Source organism: Xiphophorus couchianus, chromosome 16 (genome assembly GCF_001444195.1).
Source record: "Xiphophorus couchianus chromosome 16, X_couchianus-1.0, whole genome shotgun sequence".
NCBI lineage: Eukaryota > Metazoa > Chordata > Actinopteri > Cyprinodontiformes > Poeciliidae > Xiphophorus > Xiphophorus couchianus.
Genome location: NC_040243.1, coordinates 14,940,991 through 14,953,707, shown reverse-complemented (window position 1 = coordinate 14,953,707; position 12,717 = coordinate 14,940,991). Strand labels below are relative to the sequence as shown.

At 36.3% G+C, this 12,717-nt stretch overlaps 1 protein-coding gene across 7 annotated transcripts in view; it reads left to right on the top strand.

Annotated features, from left to right (window-relative positions):
- The window catches only part of cacna1ia (calcium voltage-gated channel subunit alpha1 Ia), a 160,405-nt gene that overhangs the window by 84,410 nt on the left and 63,278 nt on the right, over positions 1-12,717 (top strand). For all 7 annotated transcript variants that reach the window (XM_028042220.1, XM_028042223.1, XM_028042221.1 and 4 more), the window contains 2 exons: positions 777-888; positions 6,468-6,601. In XM_028042220.1, coding sequence (XP_027898021.1) covers positions 777-888; positions 6,468-6,601 — 246 coding nt within the window. The remainder of the gene's footprint in view (positions 1-776; positions 889-6,467; positions 6,602-12,717) is intronic.

The following is a 12,717-nucleotide window of genomic DNA, read 5'->3' as shown; positions in this document are numbered from 1 at the left end:
GTAATGAAGTCACATAAACAAATCATAAGGAATACAAAACATTTTCACAGGTTTCATTTTAAGGAAAATATGATAGTGCAGAAATGTTAGGCAAGTCCTGCTTAACCATTATCAAGTACTTTAAAAATATATAAAATTAAAAAGTTACTTACAGAGCATTATGGGGATTTAAAGGACTTTTAGTAAGAAGTGAGAGAAGTGATAAAATAACTGGTGCTTTTGACTCTATTGAACATTGAGTAATGAATGCAATGTTGCCCCTCCCCTACCTGATGCTTCATACGGACAGTCAGCTGAATAAAATCAGGCTTTTACAAAACCCTTTTCCCTAATTTATCAAATTAACAAATTGAATTGGAAGGCAGCTCTATTATAAAGCTCCACATGGTTAGCCAGGAGTGGCATGTCTGTTGCGATTTAGTCAAGGTTAAAGTTTATCATGCAGTGAGAATCTCAGTTTGACCTACGACTGGTGATTATAATTCATTAAGTGTACATCCTTAATGTACACTGTTTACATTAAGGATAATGGAATGTAGATTCTTTTTTTTACAATCTTTATTGAACAAAAGTTAAGGTGACAAGAAAATCAGATTATATTATATTATATTATATTATATTATATTATGCATTTGCAGAGGAACGTTTTAAGATTTTGTTGCCCGACTCTAACTCAGCCTTGTGTTTTACCCCTCCAGGAATAACTGAAATGCTTGTTGCATGTTGTACACGTTTTCCTCTCCTGCCACGCTCCTTAACTCCAGTTATGTCAGCACGTGGTTCGAGAGGATTAGCATCATGGTGATCCTGCTCAACTGTGTGACGCTTGGCATGTACCAGCCCTGCGAGAACATTGACTGCACCTCGGACCGCTGTCAGATACTCCAGGTAAGGCGGACTTTTGTGTGTGAGTGACGACGTGTAATCACACTGAGGGAGATGTAGAACAAAACATCCAATTACAGAAAACGCACTACGCTTCTTGTTGACATTCTTCAAGCTGTGATAAAAAAACACACTTCAGATAGAATTTTTTTTTTTTTCCCCATCCTGGAATGTTTATATTTTCTCCGTCCTCTGAGGAGGGAACTGGGGCTTTGTTTGTGTTAATAAAGTCTTGCAGAGCAGCATTCTGATTTTTTTTGTCGCCTGTTGAGAGGAGGAACCACTTTTGAGAGAGTGATTGTGGAGGTTCTCAAATGGCACAAGTGGCATTTGAGAACATTCACTTGAAATCCAGGTTTACCTCCAGGCTTTTCCTAATCTGCAATTTATTATTCAAATAAAAAACTAAACTGTTAGCCCAGCTTTTTTTTTAAGGACGTTTCCACCTTCACCAAGTCCTTATAATAAACTCCATGCCTTTTTGTCAGACAGAATAAAGTCTGGTAGCATCTGTGCTGAGTGTTAGCTAATCTAAAGCAACAGATTTCCCCAAACTCTGTTCTTTGTTTCAACACCTGGCACTTCCTATGCTCTGTAGATCCCAGATATTAACAGCGGTAGTGAAAAAATGCAGCTGGTTAACTTCTTAATTATAATCGCACACATAATGGAAAACAGTTAATACCATTCTCATGGTGGCTTTCCTTTTATATTTGCTTTATTATTGCTTGTTTACTTGACTAATTATGTAAAAATTGTTACTGGCAGTGAAAGTAACCAACATGTTTCTATTGATTCCTATGGGAAAGGTACATAAAATAGAGTGCAAATTCAAAATTGTGTTATCATTCTTGTTTATTTTTTCAAATTGCTGATATTTTGCCATTGTATCTGTAAGCCATGTTGGGCTTAGGCGGACAATGTGTTATTGCCAGCTGGCGGTGAAATCAGTGTGTACCTCTGGGATTGTAATTGTTTTTCACTGAAGGCTCAATTTCAGTGGCGACACAGATGACCTAATTCTGCCTCAAATGTTTTTTTTTTATGGAACTAAAAACCTTTCTGCTGTGACCTGCATCGAAACAGTATTGTTAGTATATTTAGTTTACTCCTTTTGCTCCCCCTACCTCTTCCACCAAACACTATCTTCATGTTTTACTCTGTAACAAGCATACTGCCTCCCCAGGTAGGGGTCCTGTTCCGGTAGCTGCTAATGGTAACTGGAAGGATTTTTGTGACAGAGCTGAGATAGTAAACATGGCCCTAAAATGTGTCTCAGGGCTTCTGCAGATTCTGTTTGCCCAGCATGAACTCACATTTAATTCACAAGGTCTTGATTGAGATATGAACAAGTTAAAGTCAAAGACCTCATATAGCTGAAAGCCTGGTGGAGGTGTAGTCTTCAGTCAATACGCACAAATAGGACATGGATTGATGGATCAATTTTCATAATTACTGTGAAAATGATTTACTCTGTGTTGATGCTACAGGAAAGTCAAATGAACTCTAAATGTGTAAAGCCACTTTGGCATTTGCAGCAAATGAATTGACCCCAACCACCATGATAGGAGATTCTTCCTGTTTCCCACAGTTTTCATTTGAGTGACTTTTTAAGGAATTTGTGGCAATGTAGGTGAAAGATAAACTTTTTCTTCTTTCTTTCTGTCAATATAGTCATTACTGAAATAGGGGTTAGGTATTTTTGTTGCACACTTTTAATTCTTTTTCTGATCGTCCGTTTAAGAAGAAAATATTTTTTTTTATTTCACACCCACAATAAATCACAATAAATAAAACTTTTTCCACCTCTTTTGTAAATTTTTTTCTAAATTATGCAACTGGGATTATAGACTGCATTCTCCACAACACTTTCAGAAGATATACAGAAACTCAAGCAAAACAATCATTGTGATTTTTTTTTTTATTCTTGAAAATATCTTTGGAAAATAGAGAAAAATAAAAAGCTTTTTTTAAAAAAACAAAAAGCTTAGTAATATCCATTTGTAGAGAGCAAAATACCAAATTTACATGACCAACTTAGAGGAGAGTATTCAAATTTAATTTAAGGCTTACATGTTTCTCTTTTTTTTTTGTTTTAATATGTAAATGTAGTTACTCTGATTACAATTACTGAATTTTAAGATGCATTAACTTTTCAAATGCCATTTATCTTCTGATTATATCTTTCAACTAAAATAAAAACAGAGACAAAAAATAACTTTGCCAGATATTTCTTTTCTTGCCCTATATCCCTGTGAGTATTAAGTGAACGTTAATCCTCCGGGTACCTCTGGTAATTTTGTCAGTATCACATCAAGTAAGACACACATAACATAATTTTTAAATCATTCAACATCACAATCTTGATGACCCACTTACTACGTTCTTTCCTCTTGGCAAATAAGTGGCACAATGACAGCATATAAAGCAGCTTCCACACCAGCTCATACATCAAATCATGAAAGGGCCCATCGCAAGACACCCTCAACCTCTTTACAAATCATGCAGATGACGGAACCTGATAGGGTGACTGAAGAGAACGCTGGTGACAAATAACTATGATGAATTCATTCCCCTTCTTCTCAAAGCAGCAAGGGATGGGAATCTGACTGTTGCATCCACTGTCAGATTACATATGAAGTGTGCAGGCTGCATTATTTATCAAAATGTCATTTAAACAGCATGTAGGCCAGACTTCTCGCTTTCCCGATAGAATTCTGCCAGGTCCGAATTATGGGTTGATAATGAGATAATCCATCTCATTGTCTTTTTTTAGCTGTGTTTGCACGCTTGCTTGCCCCCATGCACAAATTTGTGCTGGCTTATATTTGAACTTAAATAAATCCTAAATTCATTCTTTCTTGTATGGAAAGGAGCTTATTTAGTGGGTATTGACTCGTCCAAGATTGACCTACGACCGGTCAGAAGACCGGTCGTAGGTCAATCATTCAACATCAGCGTGACTTGTCAAACACAAGAAAAAGGATTTTTCAAAAGTTGCACCGTTTATAAATGCTTAGAATTTAAGTTGTTTTGCAGAAGCAAACTTTTCTTTTCCTTTTCCTTTTGCTGTTTATCATTACTGAATGGATATGAGTGTCACTGTATGTTCCTCTTTTCCATATTCTAGCCTTTTTCAACTGCTGCAGATTTTTTCTGAGCATGTCTTACCCCTTCATACCAACTAAAACATCACTTCATTAAAATCTTCAGAAATTGGATTTCTTTGCGCAGTCTTGCCAAATATATCATCGGTGTATGTGCTTGACAAAGTCAAAACGTTTTCCTCACAATTTGCACAAAACTTCCACCAGACAGTCATAAAAGTTAATTATCTAGGTTGCAGCAGATCCAGGTCCTGCAGTATAGCACAACTTAGTAGCAGCAGTGGGATTGTATCACACAGCAGCGTGACTGGTCATCCAAGAATCTGAAGTGAAACTGGACACAATATGCCAAGAATGCAACCTGTGAGTGGGAAGTTCTCCATGTAATTTGCCGCAACATCTTTACAGCACCTGTTCTATGCTCACGGCGTTTTTCCGCTGCTCTGGCTGTAACTAATAGAATCTCATGGAGTAGCTGCCACTGGCAATCCACAGTCTTCACGTCACTAAAAACAGTGATCAGGCCCCTTGTTTCTAGTGATCAGTGTATTCATTTGACGCACCAGACTTGCAAATGCAAAAATATATTCAAATTTAAGGAGACTCGAGAAAGCTTCAAGATTTCAACCTGCAGTTTAATTGCAAAATATTTTTTGTCATGCAAAATAAGTTGCGGCATTAAACCTGAATGAGAGCTGGGGCAGACAAAGAGGAGAAGAAAAAAAGAGGGGGTCATAACTTATCAAAAGAATGTTATCAGGACAAGATGATCTGCAAAAAGACTGATTTTTTTTCTTGTGCACATGGTCTTATTGTGCACTACTCTACACTCATCCAAAATCAGAAAACTGTGAGGAAACAACTTACTAGGTTACCTGTTCTGTTAACATTGTGGTAGGATAATCAGTGACAAAACTATTTGAGTACTGTGGTGCCTGGATCCCTGTATTGGCTCTGTGCAGAAATGGTATTAACTGGCTTTTGATAAAATAATGGGCGATTGGACTTATGTGTTTAAGAAGAAAAGGAGCATCCAAGCTCTGGAAAAATAGCAGTGTTAGTTTCCAAAATGATATATGGTCCATGCGTGACCACAGCGTAGCAAACTTTCATATGTACTATTGATCCAGAGCTGCTGTGTATATGGATTTTTGTGAGTCATGTGCTGCCATCAAGTTAAGTTCTTATAGGGTCGCACAGTTATTACAGTGAGGATTTATACATCGTAAAGAGACAAATCAAAGAATGGCTGAAATGTTGTGTTCAAAAAGGAAGAACTGTGTTCTTTTTTTTTTTTTACAAAACTCTAAAATCTCTTTGCTTCTCCTCTTAGTGATATTGATTTTAGATAGAAAAAAAAATCTACTATTGTGAATCCTAGCTGTACTGTGAAGACATTGAAAATAACATCTTTTGCACTTTTTGTCTATCTGATGAACAAAATGAATGAAGACCTATGTTTGATAAACGCTAAAAGCCAAGCATATTCTTAACAGCTTATTTTACATATTTTGTTTATTTATGGTCTTATTTGTTCTATAAAAATACCACATTCTCCCTAATGTTCCTTTTGAAAATGATCTCATTTGAGACACACTGCATGCATTTCTCTCAGGATGGATGGCTGACAAATTGCTTTTCACCAAGCAGCAATGGGTCCATTTGAATGTTCAGGCCTTGAGAAACACTTTGTCAAGAGGTACTAGTTTGAATAATGCCGTGCAGGAATATGTAACAAGGCAGTAAATGCAGTCATTTAGCTCAGGGCAAAGCGCATGGAAGATTCTGTTCCATAAATACAATGGGCTCTTAAGCTAGTCATCTGAGCATAATAATGTATCCTGGACAACATAGGGATATGTTCACATCTGTCTCAGTTTATCTTTTTTCCTCCTTCATCTTTCTTTTTTGTAGTTTTGTTTGTATCCCTGTGTTGTTTTTGTTGTTATTTAGTAATTTGGATCAGGTCAAAAAGAAAACTCAGATCTCATTGTTTTTCTTTAAGATGCTAATCATAATCTCATTGCTGGTTGACATTAAAAAAAAGTAACCACTCAGTTAACGTTGTCCATATCCGACAAAGGAGAAGCAGAGAGAGCCATCAGAACACAAACCTCATTCTTATTATTATTGAATGAACCTCTGTGGTGATTAATGTAGCAGTTCTTCTAGAAAAAAAATTTACCCGACAGCTTCTGAGAAACTGGTCCACTTAAAGTTGTGAATGTGCCATTGAAAAGCACAAGATGAGCAATTATAGGTTATTTTAAAGAGTTTAGGCTGATATAAAATTGAAGAAAAATTGATCAGCGCAGGGTAGGCTTAGCAATACGTCTGAATCATGTGAGAATTCTGGTTTTTGCAGATAGCTTGAGCTAAGTGACATTAAACTTTCATTTAGAGTGTCTTGAATAAGATCAAAATCTCAGTGTGATCTTGCTTCACTTGCCTCATTGTTTACATTTCTTTTCACAGGCCTTCGATGCATTTATCTACATCTTCTTTGCATTGGAGATGGTGGTAAAGATGGTGGCTCTTGGGATCTTTGGCCGTCGCTGTTACTTGGGAGATACCTGGAACAGGCTGGATTTTTTCATCGTCATGGCTGGGTGAGCAAGTGTTTCAGAAAGCAAGAATCATACTTGTAGTTCCTAAAAATGGCCTAACAGGTGTCTATTAGACTCAACACCTTCCCCAATTATATCTGTCCAGAGTGTCATTATCATGCTATTATCCATCCATCTACTCTTCCATACCTGTTTCATTAGTGGATGGAGGGGGTTAAGGCTAATCCAAGATAACACAGAGCATGAGGGAGCACACAGTGTAATTATATTATGCTATTGTTATAGCTGAGTTAATTTGTTTGCTTCAAATTCATTTATATTTACAATAGGTAACCGTCCCGTCTCCTATTTGTTGCTTTCCATATAGTGCTATACAACAGTATTCTTGAATTGTTTTTTTGTGACTTGCTAACAAAAAGTTGTTCATACTTGTAAAATATAAGGAAGTAACAGATTGTTTATGGAAGTTATTTCAAATAATTCTACCCTCTTTACTCTAATACCTCTAAAATAATGGGGGGAAAAAACAAAACTATGCAGCCAACTCCCCCTCAGAGGTTGCATATTCAAGATATGTTAAACAGTTAGAATGACCCAGTCAAAGTCCAAAAATAAATCTGGATTAGAATCTGTAGCAAAACTTATAACAATACTTATAACAACATAATGTAACTGAGCTTGAGATGTTTAGTAAAGAACAATTCATCAGTGATGTGCTAAGTTTGTATAAGCTGGAGGAGGTGATGTGCATGCTACCTTTGAGGAAAAAGGTTAAAAAGTTCTCGAAAAATAGCCTTTTCCACTTTACAAATATGTATGGTGTTGTGCCTGTGGATTACAGAAAATCCCAAATGAATACATTGAAGTTTGTGGTTGTGATGGGTCAAAATGTGAAAAAGTTTAAGTGTTATTCATTATTTGTTATTATCATTTTCTAATTGTAATGAAAGTTGAAGCAAATGCTAAATTTTGTACTTTTCTTTTTTAAATTTTCTCCATTTAGCATGTAGTTGTTATTTGTATAACTTTTTCAGCTGAGCATCTTCAGAGAGTTAAATCCTAAACAACTCTTGCACAATCAAATGCAGCTCTACAAGGAATTTTACATTTCCCTCAATCTTCTCATAAAGTTTGAGTTTGGGTTACTTTAGAAGCTTGATATTTTCTCCTTAATTGGTGAAGAAGTTAGCCTCACCCCTCTTTGATAATTTCTCCCAGACTTTAAAATTGAATGGCCTAAATTGCTCTCTTCAAGTGAGCAACTGATTGCCCATACAAACTCTACACAATCCATTTCATTGCCATGTTTTACAATCAAGACATGATTGATTTTTTACAAGACTTGGGCATTCATACACATATAAGTTTGATCATTTTGGCTCCGTTGTGGAAAAAAAGTACCAATAACTCATTCATTATGGGGCAAAAATTGTCACAAAATGACAAATTGTAAAAAATAAATATATATTTTATATATGTTGCACCTGCTTACACACTTCACTTCTATTATGACACACACTGTCACTGTACAGAAAAGTTATGCTGCTAAAACACTCACATCAATAGTCATACAATGTTTTTTATAAGATTAACATGTTCTTCCCAATAGTTAATTGCTGTTTCCATGGGAGATTGATGCATGCAGTCACACACAGAGAAAACACATCTGCTCAAACACCTGCTTTGATCCAAGTGAAATGAGACGCTCAGACACGGGTAATAAAGCAAGTCTGGATAGGTGTGTATATTAGTCATGATGCAGAACATCAATCTGTTGGCACAGTAGAGTGGGACTGTAGAGACACACCCTGGCTGAGCCCATCATAGAATAAATCTCTTTAGATTATTTGGTATGCATGTTTATAAATGGAGTGTTAAAGTGTTGGGGTTAGATTTTGGTTAAGATTTAGTATTTTTTAAACATTAGCTTCACCTTTAAGGTGTGTTTCTGTAGGTGTGAGAAAGATAAAGAGATTTAGATTGGAAGAGTGCCTGGTATATCTGCAGAAAAACAACAACAGAGCTCCAGACTTACCAGGGTAGCTGGAGGAACATTCATCTTCATTTGACCTGAATCACTTTATCCCCAGTGAATGTGCAGACTCTCAGCGACTGTGTGTTTTTAAGCCCTAACATCAGCATCAAAAGTTTAGAACTGTAGAGTTTGGATATGGATTTGTGTGAACACCTTTTGTCTTTGTTTTCTTCTGAATAACTGTACATTATATCAGAGTCTGAGATAATTTTAGAGAGTCATTCTGTTATGAGCTCTTTGTCGTTTTCTTCTCTCTCTCTTTCCCATAGGCATCACCTCACTATTTCATAGTCCTTCTGCAGCCTTTCTTTCTGTCTATCTGACTCATCATCCCCTCTCCAGACAATATGCAGCCTGTCACCCAAATTGACATGTGTAGTCTCCTGTTACCTTTTCTCATATCACCCAAATCCACTGCACAAATCCTACTCGTCCCTGACTCTCCTGTAAAAAAAAAAAAAACACAAACAACTGAATCTTTTTTAACTGTGCTGCTGAGATTATTGTTTACTCAATTTCTGCACCACCCTTTATGGTTAATCTACCTGTCTGAAACAAGGGGAAACAAATATAACAAGTAAAAATTCAACAAAACACAATTTGGATTTAGGTGCAACCTGTCATACATCTTCATATATCTACTTGAAAAAATGAAAAAAAAAACTTGGAAGGTGAATAAAGTTATAGTTAGTAGAAGCATTATAACAGAGTGATTGTAATGATCCAGATAGGCTGTTTTATTATTATTATTATTATTATTACTATTATTCATATTTGTGTGTTAGTCAGAGGTCAGGTCCAAGGTTCAGTGTAAGTCGCACTGATGTTGCAAGACTACAGACTTTGAAAATCTTTTGTAAACATTTCTGATGTAAGGTCAACATTGACCCTATTACAAGTATGTAATTCAAAGCGTTCCCTAATGTCATTAACTTAAGTACTTCAAAAATGACTAGAACGTTTTTCAATCACAGTATAGGTAAATACAGTATAGGTAAAAAACTAATTTCATGGACCTGAATGGAATTTAAAAGAAATCAAAGGACACCTCCTCCATGTAATAGACAGTTTAAACTAAAAAACAAACAGACATTTTTTTTTTCCCATGGGAAGAAGGAAATGAGAAAATATCACAAATTTGAAAGTAAATACAACACATTTTTGCATCTTAATTACCTAATCTTTTTAGCGTCCTTTATGTTAAAGTCGTCTTTTAAATCTTGTCTTGTTTTGCCCTCCATCTCCTCTGAATCCTTGTTTATAAAGCAGCACACACACTCAAACACACACACACACTATGCCTGTCACATAAAAGCAAAGTGGGGATAAGGGCATCACAAAAAAAGCAATGTGAGAAAAAGAGAACAATCATGAAAAGGACATTTGGGGCAGTCCACTAATTACCTTTCCAAGCAAACCGATGTGATTGATGTGCACAGGGGAAGACTAGCTAATAGAACAGACACATATAAACACACAATGCATTGCAAAGATAAAAAGATTACCATCAATCACATGCATCTAGCATCCATGTGTTTGAACTATTTGAGCAAACCAGACTGATCAGCGAAAAGTTGGATGTGCACGGAATAACAACGAGATAATAAAAAATATCATAATCACATTTTTTTGTGTGTGAACAGTGACAATGCAATTATTTAACTAAATTACTCATTAGGTTTGGAAACACTTTGCATTCATTGTACTAATGAGTATTAGAGAATGATTAATGATACACACCCCTAAATGACGTCACAAGAAAGGCATTGATCAAGCGTAGTTGTGTATAGCCTGCAAACATTTCCACAGGCCTGCTCATGCTGGTCCATCTGACTTCTGAACACTGTCATTTGACACCATAATTGGATTTTGTCGCATAAAATGCTTTAAGGTGCATTGAGTCTTGTGTGCAATGCACAATTTTCCTTTCTTTGTTGTTGTACAGTACAACAATTTGTGTCAAAGAAAGATTTCTCCTAGACAAAAACGCATAATATTTATTAGTTTATAGCTGTATCATTGTAGTGCATCACATCATAATGTATATATGTAAAAAAAAATATCACAATACAGCTTACCATAGAAATTTATTTGGCAACATAATACATACCATATTTTGATGTATTACAAAACTTCACATCACATCACACGCATATATACCCCTCATGTGACCTTCATTAAATTTATTGATGAGACTTATTCTTTAAAAATGGTGTCTAGGATGGGGTTTATAGCTATAATATGTCACTTTTATTTTTTAAAAATCTGTTTTTTAAACATTTGTTGTGACAGTATAAAACAGGTAATGTGTGAAAAAAAAAATCAAGCTCCTCTGACTTCTCCCAGTATTAACTGCAAAAATACACAGCTTGGTCAGGAACAAATAAACCAATGCCAGGAGGAGGGTCTTAGCACTGTAAAGCAGCATGTACACAAGAATTATTGACAGCGTTAAGACCTTTTTCCTGCCTCTGATTGGTTGTTTTTGAACGAGATCAGCGCATTTCTTCAGATCGCTGTTGCAGCTCATGGACGAGATGGATTTTTCTCACAGATTACCTATATAACTGTCACCATGTTAGATATGGTGACAGTTTTGACAAAAATGAAAAAGAGTTGTTACTTTTTTTCATAAATGTTACATTCTGTAGCATTAATAGGACCCCTATATGTAGCCGAAAAGAAGTCTGACCACTAAAACAACGGTTGTGCCTTTCTTTATACTTTGACATTTTCATCAGGTGTGGCATTTCTGCACTATTGAATGAAGCGGGGAAGGAAAATTTGTCTGTTGCATTTCTACATCTCCTCAAGAAATGTACTCTTCAAACACAGGCCGCAGCAGCTTCAGGAACAAGAGGAACAGAACTATTGATGCAAGCAGAGGGAGAACATTCTTCACTACAACATTTTAGCTTGCTATGACACATGCATAAACTAATAAAGGGTTGTTATACCAAGTAATCCTTCTTAAGTGACTGTGAAGGGCAAATAGAAAGTACTTGCCTGTGGGATCAATAAAGTATCATAATATTGTAAAAGACATGGCTCCGAACACTGTCCATGTGACAGACAGAGAGATTGATTTATTTCTTCGAGGCCTGCAGGTAAGATTTGGCTGTTATCTTATGACAGCAATGCAGTTGTTAGTTTCATGCTGTCCTGTCAATGTTATAACCACCAGCAAATTACATCTGGATACACATGTAAAAAAAAACAAAACAAAACAAAGCAAAAAAATAACATGCCATTTGCAGAGAAATTGAAACTTGTTCTGCAACTTATACAATAAACTTCCTCACTCACTTAAACTGCATCTGCGCCGACCATTAAGAGCCATGTAGCAGTTTTTGCCAGATTTAAAGAGACTCACCTCTTTCACGGGCACATATACTGTATATTTCACCGTGACTGCTCTCGTGTGAAAGTGGTTTGAGTTTGGGGGCACAAACAGCTTAGCCATGCAGTGAAAATGACTTGCTAACAGATGCCAGGCTCTGACTGAGACACAACATCCTGCAGGCAACACTTAGAAGAAAATGAATCCATATTTCTGCCTTTTCTTCTCATATCTCTTTCATGTCATTCTTCTGCTCTGTGCTTTGTAACTTTATCCCCCATCCTTGAGTCTTGCACCTTTCCATGGAACGTCTTTTTGAGGCAGTTAAAGCTCATGCAGCTGTAGCTGACAGGGTGGAAATCAAAATTCGTACTGGCCATTCAAAAATGTAACAAGCCATCATTTCTTCTATTCACACTCTTGTGTAATATGGTTTGTGTTATTTAAGCAAAACTAACTAAAAATGAATAATGAGGAAATAATTTAAAGTACACAGTTTATGTGTTGTCAATTAGGATTGTGCGTTTAATAGCACAGTTGTTTTGTAGCATGAAGGTTCCAGGACTTCTGGAAGTCCAAAAAACATGACTGTAAAGTTAATTGGTCTTTCTAATTTATTCCCAGGTTTGATTGATTCCATAGATGGTTGCTTGTCCTGTTCGTCACGATGTTGCGCTGAGATAAACTGGCAACCTGTACAGAGTGTAATCTGCCCCCAGCCAAATGACCAATGCCCGCTTAAGATAGGCACCAACTCTCCCTGCAAGGACAACTAGGTTTAGA